At 41.1% G+C, this 23,599-nt stretch overlaps 2 protein-coding genes and 2 long non-coding RNA genes across 7 annotated transcripts; 3 read left to right on the top strand and 1 right to left on the bottom strand.

Annotated features, from left to right (window-relative positions):
* Positions 1-33: 33 nt before the first annotated feature.
* Positions 34-2,304, top strand: LOC147937830 (uncharacterized). Its single transcript, XM_087465287.1, has one exon. The coding sequence runs from the start codon at positions 34-36 to the stop codon at positions 2,302-2,304; it is 2,271 nt and encodes a 756-aa protein (XP_087321413.1).
* A 1,687-nt stretch (positions 2,305-3,991) lies between these two features.
* Positions 3,992-4,768, top strand: LOC147937831 (uncharacterized). Its single transcript, XM_087465288.1, has one exon. It carries the CDS (start codon positions 3,992-3,994, stop codon positions 4,766-4,768), a length of 777 nt encoding a protein of 258 aa, XP_087321414.1.
* Positions 4,769-12,228: 7,460 nt separating this feature from the next.
* Positions 12,229-13,890, top strand: LOC104710636 (uncharacterized). Of its 4 annotated transcripts, none has more exons than XR_015566859.1 (5): positions 12,229-12,528; positions 12,655-12,710; positions 12,855-12,934; positions 13,149-13,193; positions 13,612-13,890. It is a non-coding gene; the product is annotated as an uncharacterized LOC104710636 (long non-coding RNA). The 4 variants fall into 4 exon arrangements; XR_015566860.1 differs by having other exon boundaries at positions 12,230-12,528; positions 12,662-12,710; XR_755043.3 differs by lacking the exon at positions 12,655-12,710 and having other exon boundaries at positions 12,242-12,528.
* Positions 13,891-13,897: 7 nt separating this feature from the next.
* On the bottom strand, positions 13,898-18,070 carry LOC147937832 (uncharacterized). The gene is made up of 2 exons (XR_015566861.1): positions 17,012-18,070; positions 13,898-16,683 (listed from the first exon to the last, which is right to left on the bottom strand). It is a non-coding gene; the product is annotated as an uncharacterized LOC147937832 (long non-coding RNA).
* Between the last annotated feature and the right edge of the window lie 5,529 nt (positions 18,071-23,599).

Genomic DNA, 23,599 nt, shown 5'->3' on the forward strand with positions numbered 1-23,599 from the left:
AATTGAAGAACGGACCTACACCGACTGGACGAGATGACAATAATTGACAAGGAAAGAAGCAAGGAAGCAAGCTCGTCGGGGGGAACGATCACCCCGGCAACGGATCAAGCGGAGCAGACAGTCCTTCCCACGCCGGACGCTCCAAGAAAGACCGTGACAGTAGAAAGTCCGGAGACCTTCGTCATAGCTACAAATTTGACGACCCCGGCGACCGCAGAGGCACCACAGGCGCCGACACAACTTTCTTTGCTCAACAACCAGCCCGTCTCTAGTATAGACGAGCTGTTCCGAGGGATCTTAACACGCCTTGACCAGCAGGAAGAGCGAACAAACAACCGTTTGGATGCACTCACTGCGGCACAGTTTAACTCGCAAGATGAAATCAACCATCTCAACAACGCTCGGCTCAACCCAGTGAACTTCACCTCGGTAAGAACAACGCCAGGGTCGTATGTTCAAACCAGCGGGTTAGGACGTAATCCTGCCCAGCACCCTATCGAGCAGAATAACGACGTAACCGATCTAACGAAGGACGCCGAGCTAAAAGAAATCAAAGAGCAAATGAAAGAAATGGCCGCAATGATTCAAAAAGCAACGGATAAGGCACCCCAAGTCGGACTTATGCTCGAAGCAACACAGCGAACTCCGTTCTCTCGAAGACTCGCTACGACGACGGTCAGACGGGCAGTCAAGCCACGATTGGGTCACTATGACGGAACAGTCGACCCGCGAGATTTCTTACTCACCTTTGGCGTAGCCCTCGGCCCTTTACAGTTCAGCCCGGCGGAGTACGACGCTGGAGCTTGTCAAGTTTTCGCCGAGCATCTAACAGGAACCGCATTGAGCTGGTTCTCGAGACTCCCACCCGGATCAATCGATAGTATCAGGGAGTTGATAACCGAATTTTTGAAGCAGTTTTCTGTTTTGTTCGAGGATAAGAATTCCCATGCCGACTTATACGCCTTAACTCAGCACAAGGGAGAATCGCTTCGGTCCTTTATAGGGAGATTCAAGGAAGTTTACGTCAACATTTCGATTCCGGACGCTGCCGCAATTGTCGCACTTCGAAATGCGCTCTGGTGTGAATCTCGGTTCAAGGAAGAGCTGTCTTTAACACACATCGAGACCGTAGCCGAGGCATTACTCCGAGCTGAAAAACACATTGGGCTCGAGGAAGAGAAAGCTATCAATACTAAGAAGCATTCTCTAGAGGCAAGTGCGATGCCCAAACAGCCAGTAGCCGCAGCTCCAAAAGTTGACTACGTCGAGCCTCGACAACATTTTGTCAAAAACCAAGATCAAACTCGCCGAACCTTTGCGATCGGCGAAAACAAGTATATACGGAAAGAGGGAGGTGAAAATAGTGCAACCCCGTACTGCGATTACCATCAGAGTACCACCCACGCAACTGACGAGTGTCATTACCTCCAGAAGGTCTTGATGGAGCGGTACAAGAAAGGAGCAATAGTCGTCGAGCCCGACAGAAGCAAGACAACCCGACCGGGACGAAGCGACGCCAAGCGCGCCGAATATATCGCTCGAAAATTCATCAAGGATTCAAAGGTACTAGCCGACCAAAGCGAAGACGAGATGGAAATTCAGAACCTACTCACCGAACGGCGCGAAGACAGCGGTAATGAAAAACGACCGCATACAGACCACAAGCCCGACCAACGTCCTCCGACGATACGACGAATCAACATGATAATGGGCGGGCTAGCCGGATGCAACGATTTGGTCAGAGCGATCAGAGATTATACTAAGAAGGCTGAAATGATGAAATCTTGGCCGTCAAGGTTCGAGGCTGAAGGCATGCCAATCACTTTCAACGGAAAAGATCTAGAAGGCTTGGATTTACCACATAACGATCCATTGGTCGTCGAACTCTTGATCGGCGAAAGTGAGGTGACGAGAATATTGATCGACACTGGAAGCTCAGTCAATGTCATCTTCAGAGACGTGTTGGCCAAAATGGAAGTCGGCGAACGGGACATTATGCCAGAATGTCACTCTTTAACGGGCTTCGACGGGGATCATCTTATGTCCGTCGGCACCATCACCTTACCAATCTTCGTTGGGGGGATAGCCAGATACTTCCGGTTCGCAGTTATCGACAAGCCAACGATCTACAACGTCATCCTTGGAACCCCATGGCTCCACAAGATGAAAGCCGTCCCATCAACATATCATCAGTGCGTTAAGTTCCCAACTTTGAAAGGAATATACACACTGCGTGGCAATCAGCAAACCGCACGGGCCTGTTTCCTGATCGAGCATAAGCTTCGCACCGGAAAGAAATTATAGCAATCAAAGCAGCGGGTAGCACGTCACCGACAGACGGAAAGCCGACTGCCGTCCAACAGGGCGTTGCCGCGGTCGAAGAGGTGAGCCTAGACGAGAACGACAAGAAACGATGCGTCAATATCGGCACAGAGATAACATCCGCCATGAGGAACAAGTTGATACTTTTCCTCAAAACCAACATCTCAACGTTCCCATGGAGCGTGGCTGACATGAAAGGAATCGACTCAAGTGTCACGACCCATGAGCTCAATGCGGACCCAACGCATAAGCCGGTCAAACAGAAACGGCGCAAGTTAGGCTCTGAAAGATCGCAAGCAGTGAACGACGAAGTTGACAAACTCCTCGGCGCCGGGTCAATCATGGAAGTAAAATATCCAGAGTGGCTAGCTAATCCGGTGGTCATCAAAAAAAAGAATGGAAAGTGGCGAATTTGCGTCGATTTTACCGACCTTAATAAGGCTTGCCCAAAGGATAGTTTCCCATTGCCAAGAATCGATCAGCTCGTCCAAGCGACTCCAGGCAACAAGCTGTTAACCTTTATGGACGCCTTCTCCGGTTACAACCAGATTCTAATGCACAAGGACGACCAGGAAAAAACATCATTTATCACAGATAGAGGGACGTACTGCTACAAGGTCATGCCTTTCGGCCTGAAAAATGCGGGAGCGTCGTATCAACGGTTAGTCAATAAGATGTTTGCCAAGCAACTCGGCCGGACTATGGAGGTCTACATCGACGATATGCTCGTCAAGTCACAGCACGCAAAGGATCATATCACTCATCTGCGACAATGCTTCGATACCCTCAACAAGTATGGGATGAAGCTTAACCCGGCCAAATGCACATTTGCAGTCAAATCCGGCGAATTCCTTGGGTACCTGGTAATTAGACGAGGCATCGAGGCGAACCCGAAGAAAATTAAGGCAATCATCGATCTACCACAACCAAAGAACGCCAGAGAAGTACAACGATTAACTGGACGGATCGCTGCTCTAAACCATTTTATATCCAGATCAACCGACAAGTGTCTACCATTTTACCAGCTTCTCAAAACAAAGGGCAAGTTCGAGTGGACCGAGGCCTGTCACAGCGCGTTCAACGAGCTAAAGAACTACTTATCGACCCCACCGATCTTAGCAAAACCGGAGCTCGGCGAAATCTTGTTTCTTTATATCGCGGTCTCAGAGTCGGTCGTCAGCGGTGTACTCGTTAAAGACGATCGAAGAGAGTAACAACCCATCTTTTATATAAGCAAATCACTCGACGACGCGGAAACTCGTTACCCGACAGTCGAGAAGGTTGCTTTGGCAGTCGTCACGTCCGCAAGAAAGCTCCGACCGTATTTCCAGTCGCACACTGTCGCTGTCCTGTCCAACCAACCTTTACGATCAATACTGCACAGCCCGAATCAATCGGGCCGACTAACAAAATGGGCAATTGAACTTAGCGAGTACGACATCGAGTATCGAACTCGCCCAGCTGCAAAGTCCCAAGTACTCGCTAACTTTCTGATTGAACTACCGTTTGGAGAAGCCGAACCAACACCCACTGACCCGTCAAATGACCAGTGGACCCTACATGTGGACGGGGCATCCTCTCATCTTGGGTCAGGGATAGGAATTCGACTAACTTCGCCGACCGGAGAAATTTTGGAGCACTCATCGCCGGTCTAAAGCTCGCCAACGGAATGCAGATCAAGCGGATAAGAGCTTTCTGCGACTCTCAGCTAGTCGCCAACCAGTTCAGTGGAAAGTATGACACCAAAAGTGAACCTATGGCCGCCTACCTCGATGTCGTTAGGATTTTGTCAAAACGCTTCGACGAATTTGAGCTCATCAAAATTCCCAGAGGAGACAATGCCCCGGCCGACGCTTTGGCAGCACTCGCTTCAACATCGGATCCCGACCTTCGGCGAATCATCCTGGTGGATAGCATAGATACGCCGAGCATAAGCGAAACATATCCTGAGACTTGCCTCGCACTCCACCAGCCCAATGAAATTAGGACGACTTATCGAACGATGAGGTCACGCCGAGGATGCGAACCTGCCTCAGACAGCGACGCGACAGATTGGCGAGTCGAAATCCGAGCATACTTAGCCGATGGCGACGTGCCAACAGACAAATGGGCTAAACGAAGATTAAAAGCCAAGGTCGCCCACTACACCTTAATGAAAGATTATTTGTTACGATGGATGGCGGCAGGAGCCCTTTTGCTCTGCATACACGGCGACGACACCGAGCGCGTCATGATGGAAATGCTTGAAGGGGCCGGAGGAAATCACTCAGGTGGCCGAGCCTTGGCACTGCGAATCAGGAAGCATGGCCATTACTGGCCAACGATGATATCTGACTGCGAAAAGTTCGTTGCCAAGTGTGAAAAATGCCAGCGACACGCCCCCATTATTCATCAGCCGACTGAACTCCTACGAACCGGAGTAGCTCCTTACCCTTTCATGCGCTGAGCGATGGACATCATTGGCCCGCTACCAACTTCTAGACAAAAGCGATATATACTCGTCCTTACCGATTATTTCACCAAGTGGGTCGAGGCCGAGTCTTACGCAAATATCAAAGTGAGGGACGACCAACTCTTTGTCTGGAAATATGTAATCTGTCGCCACGGTCTCCCGTACGAGATAGTCACGGACAACGGGTCGCAGTTTATTTCCCTGCAATTCAAAAATTTTTGTGCACGATGGCGAATCAAACTAAGCAAGTCGACGCCGAGGTATCCGCAAGGAAACGGCCAAGCCGAAGCTACCAACAAGACTATACTCGATGGCCTAAAGAAAAGACTAGACGCCAAGAAGGGTGCCTGGGCCGACGAGCTTGACGGAGTACTTTGGTCCTACCGAACGACCCCAAGGACATCCACTAACCAAACCCCATTCTCCTTAGCCTACGGGATGGAAGCAATGGCACCCGCTGAGGTCGGCAGTTCCAGCCTCCGACGAACAATGCTCGTCCAAAACACCACACTTAACAGTCAGATGCAAATGGATAGACTCGACGAGTTGGAAGAGGAACGAGACAAAGCACTCCTACGAATCCAAAACTACCAGCTCGCCGCAGCCAAGTACTACAACAAGAAAGTTCACAACCGGCATTTCGACGAAGGGGATCTCGTCCTTTGTAAAGTCTTTAAAAATACTGCCAAACCAGATGCCGGAAAAATGGGAGCCAATTGGGAGGGTCCATATCTAGTATCCAAGGTCGTCCATCCCGGCGTATACAAACTCTTAACAATGGGCGGCAAACCAGTGCCGAGATCTTGGAATTCGATGCATCTCAAGCGCTACTACTACTGAAAATCACCAAGCGAGCTCGGCTATATCCGGCTCGTCCTTTCTATAGTTTAAATAAACATGTAAATGTGAACTACGAACGGCTTGATCCCTCCTGATCGGAGGGTACGTAGGCAGTCCCATTCTACGGGACACAGCCGCCAATAATATAAAATTTCTTTTGCAAAAGAATGAGTCATCGTTTGCGAATTATTTTAGTCATTACCCTGGCCCGGTAATGACCCGACGTTCCGACGTATTATTCTAAGCCGAGTCGCAACTCGCACAAAAGGATAAGCCGACTGTTAACGGTCGCCCCTGGTTATATTAAGCCGAGTCGTAACTCGCACTAAAGGATATGCCGACTATTAACGGTCGCACCCGGTTATATTAAGCCGAGTCTAACTCGCATAAAAGAGATAAGCCGACCATCACGAGTCGCACTTTTTAAAAAAAAACAAAAAAAAACAAAAAAGGCGACGTTTAAAAATATTGGAGTCAAGTAAAAAGTAGAACTTTCAGGAGTACGAAATTTGATTTAAAGGAGAGGAAAGAGCTACAATAGCGGATAACAAGTCATTCAATTCCTAGATCGGCATTGGAAGGCTCGTCAAATTCCAACCCGCCAATTGTTGTCTGCCAATAGCGGCATGACTCTTTCACATCCTTCAGCAGATCCATCGGAACAGCCATGCCTCGCCCAACCATGTCCTCGAGGTACGCACAAATCCCTTCGACGCGACTACTTTCGCTAAAATAGTGGTTTGTGCTCTCCAACTGCGTCACGTAGCGGCGAAGCACGTCGATACGATCACGACAGGCTTCGATCTCCTCTCGTTCCTCAAACGGCCTCCGACCAAGGGTATCAAGGTCGCCCTGCTCAAGTGCGGGAATTACCACTTCCGCATATAAATCTTCGCGCCGGGTGCGTTCTTCCACCAAACGATTCCATCGCCACTTCGGAAAGAAAAACCCTTCATCGATCAGCGGTTCAAGACATTCAACAACCCCGTCAACACGACAGAAGTCGTAGTAACGTTCGAACGAACGACGGGTGGCAATGACGTAAGCCCTTAATCGCTGAATGCAAGCATTATAGTAGTTAAGTTCTGATTGAATCACCTTGTCGGATCTAACGCCAAGCTGTTCCCGCGCCCTGCGCAACCACGCCGATCTTGTCGTCACCGGCATCAGAGCAACTCTCTTCTTCCTACAAAAACAACAAACTCACCAAGACAGGATTGAAGGGAAACACAAAGGCTATTTATAGGACGGGGAGCACAAGTCCTAACAGGCGCAAGTTCCCAAAACGGAAAAGGCATTCAATGAATCCAATAAACAACGCTTCGAAAATTAAAGCATTAAATGAGACCCTCAATTAATGCCCCCAAAAGGACGAATAAAGTTTTCAAGGGAGCCGACCCCTATACACGGCGCATAAAGTACGAGGGAGCCGACCCCAAAACACGGCAAAAGAAAGATAGTACGAGGGAGCCAACCCCTCAACACGGCGACAACACTGATCACGAGACTAGGCCAGCAACCGGAGACTCGCGCCCAGGAGTGGAAGGACGAGGTAACCCTTCGGCAGAACAGTCCGGAACCTGCTCCTCGACTCCATTAGAAGGTTGGTCGGTGACTTGCGCCTCAACTCCGTCTGAAGGGCGATCGTCAACCTGCTCCTGCTCGTCCAGTTCTTCACCCCCGATCTCCCCACTCTCCGACCTTTCATCCCCACCCTCATCAGTATGACCCTCCGTATTCCCGCTGATTGGGGAAGCGATCCAAGTCGGAATTGGGGGGAGAGGCCCGGCAAAAATCTGAGACAAGTCAAAATCAGCCTCGGAGATGTCTGGCAGATCAAACTCTCCAACCTCGCCCTTCAGCTGATTCATCACGGCCACAACGTGGCCCTTAATCTCCTCATCAAGCAAGGAAATTCGACCCTCGGCGACGAGCGTTTCAAGCATTTGACCGTTCCCAACAGCTTGGTTGTATTCGAGGAATTTCTCCCGCGACGCTTCAACCGCTTCGGCGTGGCTTTTGTGCTTCGATAGGAGCCTCTGCACGCGACCGGCCACCTCGTGAAAGGCATTGATTCGCTCATGGTGCCCATATTCATCACGCCGATCCCTGAGCCTTCTCGTCTCCGAGCTAAGGGTGAGCTTCAGACCATTGCAGGAAGCTTCGGACTCCTTAAGCTTCGTCGAGAGAGAATCCCGTTCTTTGATAAGACCACTCCGGTGATGTTCGAGCTTGGCCACAAGGTCGCTAAGCCTCTGGTTGGACCAAACTGCCTCCCCCAATTGAGCCTCGAGGCGCTCAATCCTCTCATTTGACGCCCCTGAACGTTCCATGTCTCGAACACGATGTTCGTAGTGGGTGGCCATGCGGTTAGTACGCGCAATAAACTGTTTAAAAAAAAAGATTAAAATACATTCAAGGAAGATCTGCGAAGCGAATTGATTTAACCGACGAACCTCAAAAGATGCTTGAGCAACTTCGGTGACAGCGTTGGCCTCTTTCATCCTTTCAACAGAAGGGAGACGACCTTCGCCATAATGGATCTTCCGAAACAACTCGGCACAAGACTGCGAGTCAGATGGAAAGGGACGAGCTCTAGATGAATGAGCAAAATCCCAGCTGAAGTCGACCGGCTTCGACTTCTTCAGTGGGACAGACGGCTCTTGTTCAGGGCCATCCTTCCTTTTCTGCGACCTTTGTGGAGGGTCGGCAATGCGACCAGGAGTCCCGTCCACCTTCCTCCTTGGAAGCGTCTCTTCAGGGCCGGTGTGGCGGTTAGGCGGGGGAGACCTTTGATGCATCCGTGAAGGATCATCCACAGCTCGACGAGGGGAAGGGGGGACCTTTTTGGACGACCCTGCAGCAGGGGGATCGGAACCTCAACGAACATCCTGACGGGGAGCCGATCGAGACGACGGCTCTGGAGCTTGGCGATAGCGAGCGGATGCATTAGGGACGTTCAAGTTCAGTTTCCCCATAGTCTCAACTAAAAATAAATAAATAATAAGATGGGGACAATATCAAAACAAAGCTTGCAACGTATATATGTACTACCAAAAAAAAAATAGTACCTCTTGGTCTTCGGCTGGATGCTAACTTCCGTGGATGATCCTTTCTACCCTCGGTTCCCGGACAAACGAAGGGGCAACAGAGCTTAATCGCGTCTATTTCGGCTCGGAAAGAAGAAGGGTATGGAAGCAAACACCTCGGAATAACAACTGCAAATTTAAAAAAAAAAAAAAAAAAAGGGGGGGGGGGTTAAGAAAAAAACAAAGGAAGCAAGTGAAGATAACTAATCAAGAAGGGTCGGCTACCGGGTGAAGGGTTCCACCCAGAAAACCAAGGGATCGACGGATCCTCCATAACCCCCGCGGCAACTTCCAAAAAGAAATACGAGCCTTTCCAGTTATACGTTTTACCCTTGGCACCCTCGACGAGCGTCGCCTTCTTTCCCGAGGCTACGTAATAAAGCCCGGGAGTCTTCTCCCGACTCGACGGATTCAGACACGTCAACTCTTCAAAGTGATCACAAGTAAGCTTGACCCTTGCAGCCTCGGCCATGATCGAAAGACCGACAGCATTTCGAAAGGTCGCCGGGGCAAATTGGGAGACAGCCGCCTTTCGACGAGCAAAATACGTCATCAAAAAAGACGGAAGAGGAAAGGTGAGTCCGCACTCGGTGAAGTATTTCTCTGAAAGACAAATAAAACCGGAAGGTGCATCCAAGGGACGTTGAAAGGCGTTCGGAATCAAAATCTTTGGCTTCGTGTTCAGTTTCCTGGGACAATCTGCAACAACTGTCACGTCAACTTTTAATTTCCCGATACGAACTGCGTCAACTGCCGCATCAATTTTTATCGACGTCGCCGGCATATGATTGAAGAGATTCACGGTTGGCAAAGGGACGTCGTCCAAATTAGGAGAAGACGGGCCATCGTTCAAAGGCTCGTCTATCAAGGAGGGAATCTTGAAAGTAAGCCCTGAGGAGCTAGGGACTGCAGATCCAGGAGCAAGACAACGCTTTATCCCTTCGAATCGAGCCGCATCCGAACCCGTCGAAGACGAGTCAGAGGATTTTAGAGAACGAGTTCGACGGCGAACAGATCTGGTAGAGCCGCTAGATTCAGAAGTCGTCGCTCGTCGAAGGTGACTTCCGGCAGAGGGATTGGATGACGCGGATCGAGGAGAATTCATAATGAAAAAGCGACGACACACTAAAAGCAATATAACGACGAGATAGAAGAAAGGAAAAATACCTGAACGACGGGAGCACCAAAAACACGAGAAGAAGATAACAAGATTAGAGAGGAAGTGATATTTATAGGGGAGGAAAGAAGAATCCAGAAACGTCATCATTGCAGCACGCGCTCAATGACGATTCAACTTCCGGATTTCACGCGCTTCAAGCACCGAACGCAACGATTCGACCCTCAACGTTGGAAACCGCACCTTCACGCGCTACTCTGTATCATCCCACGCGCGGTCCTTCGCCTAAAGACTACGAACTAGAGGCGAGGGGGGGGGGACTATTGTTAGGGGTAGATCCAACCCCAACAAAAGGGCCCGGCCCAGGAAAAAGCCCATAAATATCCCTTTCGAGAGAGAAGGGTATTATGGTATTTTTCCTAGACGAACCGACACGATTCCCTATAAATACGGGTGTACGGCCTTTAGAAAAGGGGATCGGAGAAAAGCAGGAGAATTGGTACAGCAAGTACAAGAGCTTAGCTCGTCCAAGCAAAAGTCAACGGTTCTAAGCTCATAGCTCGGAGAATCGACGAGATATCAGCTCGTCTACTATCCTCGTCTACTTTTGTAACCCGTTTAAGTCGCGTTGTAGCCCGTCTTTTGTGTTTCGACATCAATATAATAGAAGAGAACTTCGACCCTCTTTGACCGAACTAAACATACTAATTGTGATCAAAAGGGACATCAACATGAATCACAGTTAAAATATCATCACTCGTTTGGATATAAGTATCGTGTATACAAATATTATTGAGAAATAGAACGTGTACTATACGGTAAGTAAAATATACTGTTTAATATCACAACAATTGGCATTATTTTCATCAACACAAACGATCTCTCACAAATGATCAGAGATTTGACCCACTTAAGTTACTTACCTTGAAGTCGAAGTGTAAATTAATGCTTGTAACGAGACAAGGACTTGTTTCAACCTCTCCCTAGCCGCTTCATCGACCAGGTTTCCTTCTTCGTCGAACTTCTGAGGCGGCTGAAACGCATTGAGAGTAAACTCAGGTTTGTTGATTTGTCGTTACGGCAAATCTTTCCCACCGTTCTGATCCATTACTTTTCTCTAACATTAATCGTTACGGCAAAGCTTTCCCACCGTTCTGATCCATTACTTTGGATCTATCAGGAGATAAAATTAGTGTTTTTTTTGTTTACAGTCAAGAAAAAGAATACGATATTACACATTCGTATCTAATAAATTAAAATAGTTTATATACAATAGATGTAGATGGGTAATTTTTTTAATAAACACATCTTAAATTATGTTCACAATCATATGCTGTTGTCTATATATATATTTGTTCCTTTATAATTTGGGTGGAGGTTTTGATGTAAATATATATAGTTGGAGATATTTTATTTGAATTAAGAATTGACAAGTTTAGTGTTTTTTAGTGTGCACTTGATGGTTGTTTACGAAAATAATGGTTTTCATTTAAGACATGTAACGCAAAAGAAGACAAAAATTTTTCATTGAAAAAAAAAAAAACAGAAGACAAAATTTTGATTTTTATGGATGTACATCATTAATTTACAAATTGACATCTGTTTTATTTCGTTTTGGTAAATGATATCTATCTACTTTACTGTGAATATTAAATTCTTGTCAAAATAATTGTGTTATAGAGTAGGGTCGTGTGTAGATTAGAAACTATTCCCTTAGCTATGGAAGTACATATTCTCCTAATTGTTTTTGAGAAAAATGTCATAAAAATCTCTAACTTTCAAATTTGGGACGGAAAAAAGCATGAACTTTCGAGATGTCGTTTTAATTCAAAAGTTTAGTTTGATTTTTTGATAAAATAGTAAAGTTTCGTTGAAATAGCTATTTAAAGCACGTCGTTAAGTTTTCGTTAATGGAGTTAATTTTCCGTTAACGATCTCCGTTTAGTCAAAGACAAGATATATAAAGTTTGTTTTCTAACATTTGTTGAAAGCATGACATGGTCCATTGATTAATGTTAGAGTATGGTTTTCACTTGGGGAAAAATGTCATTAGAATTCTCAACTTACCAAAACTGTTGACAAAGTCAATGAAAGTTAACGGTTTAATTGGAAAGTCAACGAAAGTTAGCTATTTAATCCACCACAAGCAAAGTTCATGCTTTCTTTCAATACTTTTGGTAAGTTGAGGATTTTAATGATATTTTTCCCTTTTCACTTGCCGCAGGTTCGACTCGGTCTGGACAAAGGTTTTTTGATTTTTAAAATAAAAGATATCATGTAGATAAGAACTCGAGACCTTTAAGCTGCAAACATCAAAGCGCAACCAACTACGCTAAGTAGATTTATTAACCATTAATGAAACACATATTCTTATATCGGGTACTATATGTGTTTTTATTTTAAAACTGTCACCGTTAGATCTCGACATCTGCCGCATCAGAACCCTTCTTCGCCGCAAAGATCCGTCAATAACTACCCACAACTTGCTCCTCAACGGAAGGCGTTGCCTCCGTTTGAAAAAGCTCTGGTAGGAATTAGATTTCGACAATAACTAGGTTCCGTTCTCCGTTGGAGCAAGTTGTGGGTCGTTATTGACGGATCTTTACGGCGAAGAAGGGTTCTGATGCGGCGGATGTCGAGATCTAAATTGAGCATGACTGTTGAGGTTTGGATTAGGTTCGTCATATTCGTCCAAGTGCACCCACCAGGTGTTTGCTTTTATTCCTTACTCTCAATTTAATTTTTTTATTAATCGAGCTTAAAAATTCGTAGCTTTGTATGTTTGTCTGAATGTAAGGTTGTTATGTTTTTCTGGTTATTAATCGAGCTTCAAGTTTGTAGCTTTGGACGTTAGTCTGAATTGAAGGTTGGATGTTAGTCTGAACTGAAGGTTGTTTTGTTCTTCTTGACTATTTAGTTCTTTTGAAGAGGACTTTGAAACTTTGTTATTTGGTTTTCTTAATCCATTCTCGTGTTACTATGCTATGTTGTGTATCCATTAAACCTCGAGGTTTTTTTGATGAGTTGGTTGCAGATTGGTTCTATTACGATTGAAGTAAAGACAAAAGAGGGAGGTGTTCTTGTAGTCAAGAAGCGTAAGGAAATAATAAGAAGGTTTGAGAACTAAGTATTTTTGTGAATTTTTTGTTTATCATTTTCATGTTTGGATGTTCTCTAAACATTTTGAATCTCATATAAGAAAGAAGAAGGCTGTTCACAGGACCATTACAACCGATGACAAGTTTTGTTGTCCTTTCTTTCGATCTCCCTTGCTCAAAATTTGTTTTCGTTGAGCTATTGTTTTTATTCTCATTTTTTTTTCGTGTAGAAAGGAGATAAGAGAGTCAGTCAGCCAGAAATGCTAGACCACAAGGTTATATTTTTTGTTGTTATATTGTGTTACTGTTACTAAACAAGACCTTCAAACTCTCGGCTAGAGAGTCCGCTTCCTACCAATTTATATTGCTGTTTGGTCTGCCATTTACTTGAATGTGCAGGTTTCTAAAACACTTTCATGTCTAGCAATTCATCTAGTGTCTTGTCTTTTTTTTGTCCATGACTAGTTTTCTCTCTTTGCCTTTATGATCTAGTTCTTAAATTATATATTTTTTTCACTTCGCTTGATTCTTATTTTTTGGAATCTGTTAGTGTCTCAGTGTCTTATTCATCTGTGTGTTGGTTATAGGCTGAAAAAATTTGATGATAAAGTTAAATCCTTACTTTTAGACTTCCACTTATCTGCTTTGTGAGAGCTTGCTTATAAACACTTATAATCTTTGTTGTTTGAGCAGTGTCTGACTATTTGGAGTTTCCAACATGGATCGGTTTGTGATACTTAGAATTATTTCCTCAAAAAAGAAGCTTCCAGCTTTTGGAGTAGTGGGTTCCAAACTCTCTGAGAAAGTTTGAATCATGCCAAGGACCTCAGATCAGGAGAACATTAACATGAATGAAGAGTCTGGCATCCATCATTATATAGAAGGATGATAGTTTTAAAGTATTTTTCGAGACTTGTGTTATGGGTGAATAATGTTTGTTATATGAAATGATGTGTATCTTGTGGATGTTTATTATATATATATATATATATATATATATATATATATATATTGGATATTTTGAAAATTAAGCAGGTTCCACCAAATTTATTAGCTTTATACAATTGCATAAAATAAGAGTCATAACAATGCATATTATAGCAATGAGAGCATAACTGATAAAACAAATTATGGCATGTGAATAACGCTATGATAGGGTTACATATATTATGGCACCGTATAATAAAACTACTATGGTAGATAGACCCAATAATAGCATACAATAAAACGCTATAATATAGGTGATATCTAAGATAGCTGCCGAGAACATAGCGTATTTATGAAAACGCCATTAAACACATATGATGACGTTTATCGTGTGCTATGAATAATGATTTTTCTTGTAGTGAAAGTCCATACTTAGATTGGAACCGGTGCCTATCTTCCACCACAACATGAATAAGAATAAAGGGGTGGTTATCTCTTATGAAAAGGTTGTATCAGTTATGAATGGAAATGTGGCTCTGTTAAAAGACAATACTATGGGAGAGTATGAAGGTGAAGGTGCAGTGGGCAATTGGAGTTTCAAGCAAGGGGCTAGTTTTTCCTTGGTAGGTTCTAGTCATTTCTTAACCCTATCCCAGCCGTTTCAGAGCAATGCAATGGTTTATGGATCTAACCCTTTTGAGGTAGGATCCGTCGGGATTGTTCTGAAAAAGACAAAGAATAAACCAACAAAAAGTAATAGCCAAAGCCGTTTATTCCAAATTTAAGAAAGATGCCAATGGAGTTAAAAATGGGATCAAAGATGGGAAATTTGAAGTAAAGAAAAGCAGATGATGATATTACAAACACTGCAAAGATGGCAAAGCTTAATTCTCAAGAGGTGAACCCAAAGGGGGGGGGGGGGGGGGGAGGGGGGTTTGCCTTAACTCCAATGAGTATTTTGAGTTGGAGTTGTTAAGGATTGGGACGGTCTCAAGACTTGACAATTCCACACCTAAAGAAATTACGTAAAAAACAGTTCTCTGAGGTGATGTTCTTGATGGAGACCATGTTCAAAAGAGACGTTCTAGTAGATCTACAAGTTTGGTTGGGGTATGATAAGGTTTATACAGTGGACCATATTGGAAGGAGTGGTGGTTCATCTTTCTTTTGGAAAAGTAGTGTGACGGTAGATATAAAGTTTGTGGATAAAAATTTGTTGATGCTCAAGTATAGTTTGGAGCCTCCAATTTCTTTATTTCTTGCGTGTATGGGGACCTTGATAGAAGTAAAAGATCGGTTGTGTGAGAAAGAATCTCTAGGATCGACATAGGCAGAAGAGACATATAGCTTATGTTAGGGGATTTCAATGAGATTCTGCACAATGGTGAAAGTTGGGAGACCGTAGAAGATCTGATAATGCTTCAAAAGACTTTGTTGAGATGTTAAGAGTCTGTGGGATGACAGAACTACCAAGTAACGATAATATTTTCTCTTTGACTGGAAGAAGGGGTGACATTGGTTGTAGTGTAGACTCGATAAATCTTTTGGGAATGATGAGTGGTTTAACAGCTTTCCAGCCTTAAATCAAAATTTCCTGGATATGAGAGGTTCAAATCACAGACTAGTATTGGCAAAACTTTTGTCGTCTCAAGATTCTTACAAAGGCCAATTCAGGTTTGATAAAAGATTCTTTCATGAGGAAGATGTTAAAGAGGCAATTGTAAGAGCTTGGAATCCCTAATCAAACAATGTCATCTTATCAGTTGCTGGGATGTTGAGAAACTGTAGAAAAGCTTTAAGCTCCTGGAAAAAAAAGAAATGCGGTTAACTCTAATGATAAGATCCATTTATTGGAAGAAGCCTTAGAGAAGGAACAATCGGTGGATTGGCCAGGTTGGAATAAGGTATTTGTGCTAAAAAGAGAAACAATCAAAGCCTATAGAGAGACAGAGAAGTATTGGAAACAAAAGAGAAGACAGAAGTGGTTAAGGTGGGAAAATCAAAACTCGAATTTCTTTCATGCATCAGTAAAAGAGAATCACCAAAGAAAAATGATTGAAAAATTAAAATTTATTAATGGGAACTTTCAGGTTTCAGAGGCTGCAAAAGGTGAATTAGCTACTGCTTATTTTCAGAAGTTATTCACTTCTTCAAATCCAGCTAACTTCTGAGACTGGTTTGAGAGATTTATCCCAAGAGTCACTGACCAAATAAATGACGCTCTGATTGAGGGTATTAGAGATGAAGAGATAAAAAAAGCAATGTTCTCAATCAACCCAGCAAAAACTCTGGGGCCTGATGGCATGTCAGCGATGTTCTTTCAACAATACTGATCTATTGTGGGGTCCAAAGTGATTATGAAAGTGAAGCAATTTTTTCAGGATAGAATCCTCCCGGCAGAGTGAAATTACACACACATCTGTCTCATCCCCAAGACTCACCACCCCACTGAGATGGTAAATCTAAGACCAATCAGTTTATGCTCGGTCCTTTACAAAGTCATTGCAAAGATTATGGTGAAAATGATTCAACCATATCTGGCCCTCATTGTTTATGACACTCAGTCAGCCTTTGTACCTGAAAGACTTATTACTGATAATAGTTTAGTGGCTCACAAACTTTTCCACAGTCTCAGGGTGCATCCTCAAATTGCCTTCAAGTTTATGGCAGTTAAGTCAGATATGTCAAAGTCTTATGATAGAGTCGAATGGAGTTACCTCATATCTCTTCTTCTAGCAATAGGATTTCATCAAAAATAGGTTGAATGGATCATGCTTTGTGTTTCATTAGTCACATATTCAGTCTTTATCAAAGATAATCCCTTTAGATTGATTATACCTGAGAAAGGGCTGAGACAAGGTGAGCTTATTGATGAAAATACTGGGTTCTGGAATCAAGAGATGGTTGAAGAACATTTTCTGGCTCAGGATATAATAAGAATAAAAGCAATAAAGCCTATAGTTTCTCAAAAATGATTTCTTTGCTTGGAAGCATAACAAAAGTAGGGATTTTTCTGTAAAATCAGCATACTGGCTAGCTGACCAAGAAAAAAATGCATCTCTGATCAAAGAAGCCTTGATCCTGCCCGGTACACTCGACTTGAAAAAGTTGGTATGAAATCTGCAAACAGATCCAAAGTAAAAAAAAAAATTATCTGGAGCTTTACCTGTTGCGGAATCGCTCAATGGAAGAGGGATGGATCTTGATAGTGTGTGCCAACTGTGTGGAGAAGAAGGTGAGTCCATAAATCACTCGATCTTTATTTGTACTACCAACTAGACAGATTTGGGCTATGTCAGATTATTCTTTTCCGCTTGATAATTTTCAAAATGGATCGGTTTACTCAAATTTTTATCATCTCCTAGAGAACATAAATAATAAGGCTTGGCCTATTGATTTGAGAAGGAGTTTTCCCTCGATTATTTGGATAATTTGGAAAAACTGAAATGCTTTGATTTTTGAAGGGGTTAAGTTTTCTGCAATTGAATCAGTAGAAAATGTCAGAGAAGATGTAGCTGACTGGTTTGAGGCACAATATGAAGAGAGAGATGGGATTCTTTTACAGAACCAAGCGGATGTCAGTCAAGATGACAAAATGAGTCAAAGGGTAGTGAAAGGGTGGGAAAAACCTTCACCAAATTGGGTAAAGTGTAATGTGGGATCCTCCTGGTCAAAGAGAAATAAAGTTGCAGGGGGAGCGTGGGTTCTAAGAGATGAAAAAGGGGAATTGCTGCTTCATAGTCAAAGAACTTTTGGAGGACAAAGATATGGTGGGAGCGGTGAAGAGGCCAATTGATTGGCCAAATTTTAAAGCCCAATCAGTGGCTATAAGGATTTTTTTTTAGAGGAATACAGGAGTGGAAGTTGGTAAATGAATCAGTCACAAAAAACCGAGGTGCAAACTTGATAGCACAAAGTGTAACAGGGAACCTGAGACTGCAATTGTATGTGGAAAAGGGTTATCCAGCATGAATGGCTATCGTCTTTGGAGAAGAAAAAGTTTGACCTCCCGGTTTGTTGAGGACTTGGTGTTCAGGTAGAGTATTTTTTTAATGACCTGAATTGTATAGCTTCTGGGGTCTTTTTGTGAGAATTTTGGTTAGAGTAGGCTAACGGGTTTGGGGTGGTTCATGGGTTTGGGTTGGACCTTTTGTATATCAAAGGATTGTAAGTCTGGGGCTTTTTATGATCATATATCAATATAAAATCAGATGAAGAGTTTAAAAAGTATTATTTTTCTCTTTGTAAAAAAAGAAAGGGCAGATCCAACGGTTTATTTTTCTCGCATTTGTTGGAAGACTTCCAATCGCTAAGATCATCCTTCTCCTCCTTCACTCTGACTCAGATTCCGAGGACGTCTAACGTGCGAGCTGATTGTCTGGCGCGTTCTTCTAGATCTTTAGTTTCTGAACTTACTTTTGTAAACTCTTCCCTTCCAAATTGGGCAACCAATTATGGAGTCATCTTTTAAGTTATTTAAGTGTTTGGTTGAAAAAAAAAAAAATATATATATATATATATATATATATATATATATATATATATATATATATATGCCACAGGTCTAACCCCTTAAAAAAGTTTCTTGAGATAAACGGCTAAAAGCATGCGAGACAGAGATGGTAGATCTTTCTCAGCCGCAACGATCAAACCCACGAAGGCTCTCTCATCTCTATCACATCCGTAGTATACACACATTCAAAGCCCGAATCTAAAGCTTAACATTGCGAGAATGATTCCAACTGGGATGAGTTTTAGCGTAACAAGACGTGAAATGTCAGAATCTATTTCCTGTTAGTGATATGATATAGATATGCAATCAATGTCAATGATATGATAGAGATATGCAATCAAGACATAATATTTGATTGAATAGCTTTAGTAATGTTCTTTAATTAGATTAACCTAGAGTATCCTCTAGCAGCCTTGTATATATATATCACTGTACAAACCTTATGAATACATATACGACACATATTCTCTACATGGTATCAAGAGCCTAGTCGATACACATTTTTTTCCGCCGCCATCTTCTTCTCTCTTTTCTTTCTCTTCAGATCTCTCTCTATCTCTCCCTCCTTTTTTTAGCCATGGCTGCTGAAACCGTCGACACAACCCCAACCCTCCTCAACATCAACATGGTGAATATAACCAAACTCACCGCTGCTAACTACATGACATGGAGTCTTCAAGTCCACTCTCTCCTTGATTGTTACGACCTTGCTGGTTATCTTGATGGGTCCTCTATTCCACCTGATCAGACCACCGTTGTCAATGACCAACCAAAGTCGAATCCAGCTTATGCGAAGTGGCGTCACCAGGACAAGATCGTTTACAGTGCCCTCCTTGGTACTCTTTCTTCATTCAGTATGTTATCTCCAAGACTACATCTGCTGCTGAGATGTGGAAGAAAATAACTGCAAGATATACCATTCCGAGTTGGTGCCACATTCAACAAATTCGCATTCAACTGAAACACTACACAAAAGGTGATAAATTGATTGATGTCTACTTACATGGACTAACCACCAGATTTGACCAGCTTGCTTTGCTTGGAAAACCTGTTGAACATGAGGCACAAATCGAGTTTCTATTTGATGGTCTCCCTGAGGAATATAAGTCAGTCATCGACCAAATTGAGGGCCGTGACAAGCCACCCACCATCACAGAGGTCCATGAGAAACTCCTAAACAAAGAAGCAAAACTGGTGGCCATGACCACGTCCCTCACCAGTGTTGTTCCAATCACGACAAATGTAGTTACTAGTCGCTCCCATCCGTATCAAGAAAAGCAGAATCAATGCAACCAACAACACTGGCACACCAACAACAACCAATAACAATCTCAGCCACAATGCCACGACAATCGACTCTCCAAAGGCTACCAGGATCGCTGTCAACTCTATGGAGTCTTCAGACATAGTGCCAAACGGTTCACCTTTCTTCAGCAACACCACCCGGTCTCCAACAATGGTTTGCTTCCAACTCCATTACGTCCTTGGCAGCCGAGAGGAAACATGGCTGTCATGCCATCAAACAACTCTACTTCATGGTTGCTGGACAATGGTGCTACACACCATATGACCATGACTTAACCAACTTGGCTGTGCATCAACCATATGAGGGGGATGACTCGATTTTTCTTGGTGATGGTTCGAGTATTCCTATCACACATATTGACTCTCTTTCTTTACCTTCTTCTTCTAGTCCTTTAACTCTCAAGAGTGTTTTATGTGTGCCTCATATACGAAAAAACCTCATATCCGTTTACAGACTCTGCAATGCTAACAAAGTCTCTGTTGAATTCTTTCATGCTCACTTTCAGGTGAAAGATCTCAGTTCGGAGGTCCCATTGCTCAAAGGCAAGAACAAGGATGAGCTGTAGGAGTGGCCTATATCCCCATCTACCCTTCAATCCTTCTTTGCTTCCACCACACCAAAAATAATTATGACCGATTGGCATCATCGCCTCGGCCATCCATCCTCTTCTATTATCAACAACATTATTCCAGTTTTTCTTTACCTTGTACTCAATATATTACATCATCTACTCTATGTTCAAATTGCGCTATTAATAGATCTATCTACATAGTTACCAAATCAAAATCTGGTGTTATTCAATTTGGATGTCATACACTTCATTATATCCAATCCCGAGTTATTCTGAACTATAAAATCTTTGTATTTTGAGTCATTTGACATAAAATCTTATTGACTTTTATGGGTAACTTATTAGAATCACAATCCAAGAAATAATGTAGAGATTTTGAAATACACAGAAATTATTTTCTAAATAGAACATCAAATTTCAAATCTTCAAGATTATAAAACGTAGAGAATTCACTTTAAATGCATTATTGATTAACACCCCCCCTTAATACTTTCATTAATTTGACTTTGATTTTATTTATTTTACTTATATGGCTTTTTTCTTTCATTGAATAATAATTTATTTATTTAAATATCCAAATACAATTGTTGCACTATAAAGAAAATATTTTTTTACATCATTTATTTTATATATATGTATAATTTTGAAATGATGTTAAAATAATTGCATCACTCAAATAAATGATTTAGATTTTGTTGATGCAAATAATTTTCATCGATTGAAATAAATATTTGTTTCAATTACTGAATCGATGTTCATTTACATCATATACAAAATATATTGAAAGTCTTATATCATTGTTACTAAATTGATATAAAATATTTACATCAGTTATCCAAACTAATGTAACAAAAAGTTATATCATTTTTAAAAAATTGATGTGAAAATCAATATTATAATAAATTATATGAAAATATTTTTTCTGTAGTTTAATATTTAATTATTTGTACTTTCAATCATATTTGTTTATATATTCCTTTGATAATTTATATATATTATTTCTACTATATTTATGATGGGGTTCACAATTAGTTGTTATCCCCACTAAACTTAAATATTGGCAAATAGATTTAACTATTTATAATAGTTAGTTTATCATCACTCATTGAGAAGTGTTGTTGATGTTGGACACTGAGATTGTTAAAAATCCCTCCTTAATTATAATAATGACAATAATAGAAATTAAGTGATTACTTAAATTCATTAATTCTTTCCTTGACTTTTTAGTTTTAATTGATAATAAATAAATAAGTAACTGTATTAGAAATTAAATGATGTAAATCATTTTACATAAATGATTTTTAATTCTCGCTTGTGTCAATTAACATCAAATTAAAAACCTGATTGTATCATCAAATTAAGGAATTTCCTTAATAGTACTAATCTTAAACTAGAGATTATATTATTCAATCTTTTTGACATAAAGGGTTCCTATGAATATGGGGGTTTAGACTTTAGATTAAGGAGTTTTAATCTCCAGCTTAGGCTTAACACCTCCTATGAGTAGGGCTTCTTAGCTCGTGAGTCATAAGTGGCATTAGATAAAAGATAGTTACTAACCTTCACCTACAATGGGCCAGATGTGTGTTTCTTAGTACTCAGAATTCTATATTAACGAATTTTTTAAAAAACCATGACTTTCATAAAATGTGAATGCAACCTTCATGAAGCTAATCACAAATTAATGTTAAGACATACCAAGAAATCTACATTGACTATATTTTTTGAAGAATAGTTTGAACTCTTGGGGTTTCTCACATTTTATTAACTACCTTGTATACTTCCATAAAAAATTAGGGAACACACCATCGAAGTATATGTAAACCCCATATGGAAGAATTGCCTGAGAAATAGTATACAATTAATTTAGTGTAAGTATTTATGTGGACAAATGATTAGTTTAAGAGAGCAAACCTCCATGTCGTTTGGAAGTTCACTGTAGTGATGTTGAGCGTTTTTTTTTTTATCAACCATTGGACCACAACTGGCCGGCCCATTAGCCAAATTCCTACATTCGTAAAAACTAGGACACGATCCCGGGTGTGATGGTGCCTTCTATAAATGGACTTATCAACATTTATTTGCACTTTATTTGTGCTTATATCATTGTTACTAAATTGATATAAATATTTAAATCATTTATCCAAAGTCCAAACTAATGTAACAAAAAGTTCTATCATTTTTAAAAAATCTGATGTTAAAATCAATATTATAAAAAATTATATAAAAATATTTTTTCTGTAGTTTAATATTTAGTTATTTGTATTTTCAATCACATTTCTTTATATATTCCTTTGATAGTTTATATATATTATTTCTACTATATTTATGATGGACTCACGATTAGTTGCTATCCCCACTAAACTTAAATATTGGCAAATAGATTTAACTATTTATAATAGATAGTTTCTCATCACTCATTGAGAAGTGTTGTTGATGTGGGACACTCGGATTGTTAAAAAATCCCTCCTTAATTACCAACAGAAAAAAAATTATTGACAACAATAGAAAATAAGTGATTACTTTAATTCATTAATTCTTTCTTTAGCTTTTTATTAACAATAAATAAAATGATGTAAATCATTTTACATAAGTGATTATTAATTCTCGCTAGTGTCAATTAACATCAGTTTTTATTGATGTACAATTTATATCATATTAAACAATGATTTTAATAAAAATTGATAGATTCATCAAATATCTAAGTGATGTGAATCTATAATTTATATATATATATATATATATATTAAAAAATTTTGATACAAACAAATAAAGGTTAAATCATTTTTATTTAATTGATGTGAAAGTAGTTAATTAAAACATCACTTATTATAACTGACGGTAAATCATGTATATTTGTTTCATTTTTAAAAAAGTAATTCAAAATAACATCACTTAATTTTGTGATACAATTTAAATGATACAATACACGTTTTTTTTTTTGTAGGGGTTGTTTAGCCAAGATAGCAAATTATAATGATCAAAGTAAAAAATAGAATCAGTAACTCCAAATTTGGCTAACATATGAGCAGTTTAATTGTGTTGCCTATTTGTATAATTCGACTCTTGGGTAACCCCAGTCCGAATCAAAGCGAAATCGAACAAGAAGGGTAACCCCAGTCAGTTTTATTTTCATTTTCTACCTCTTGCTTTTCATTTTCTAAGCGTCAACTAATTTTGAGTCTAGTACGTGTCATTTCTAATAACTAAAAGATCTATTGACAAAAATTTCAATACAATGGTCCTTCATGTTTAGAGCTTAGCGTTTCAAACCAACCAAAAAGTCGTTTTATATCGCTCCAAACCGTTCGAAATCGCTAATTTTCAAAAACTTCGTGCATTTTGCAAACAGACAATGATGGTC

The sequence above is a fragment of the Camelina sativa genome, chromosome 9 (assembly GCF_030686135.1).
Source record: "Camelina sativa cultivar CO46 ecotype springtype chromosome 9, ASM3068613v1".
Lineage (NCBI taxonomy): Eukaryota > Viridiplantae > Streptophyta > Magnoliopsida > Brassicales > Brassicaceae > Camelina > Camelina sativa.

Bases quoted from the DNA above. Each gene is read 5' to 3' on its own strand.
- LOC147937830 (XM_087465287.1), top strand. From the start codon at position 34: ATGACAATAATTGACAAGGAAAGAAGCAAGGAAGCAAGCTCGTCGGGG.
- LOC147937831 (XM_087465288.1), top strand. From the start codon at position 3,992: ATGCAGATCAAGCGGATAAGAGCTTTCTGCGACTCTCAGCTAGTCGCC.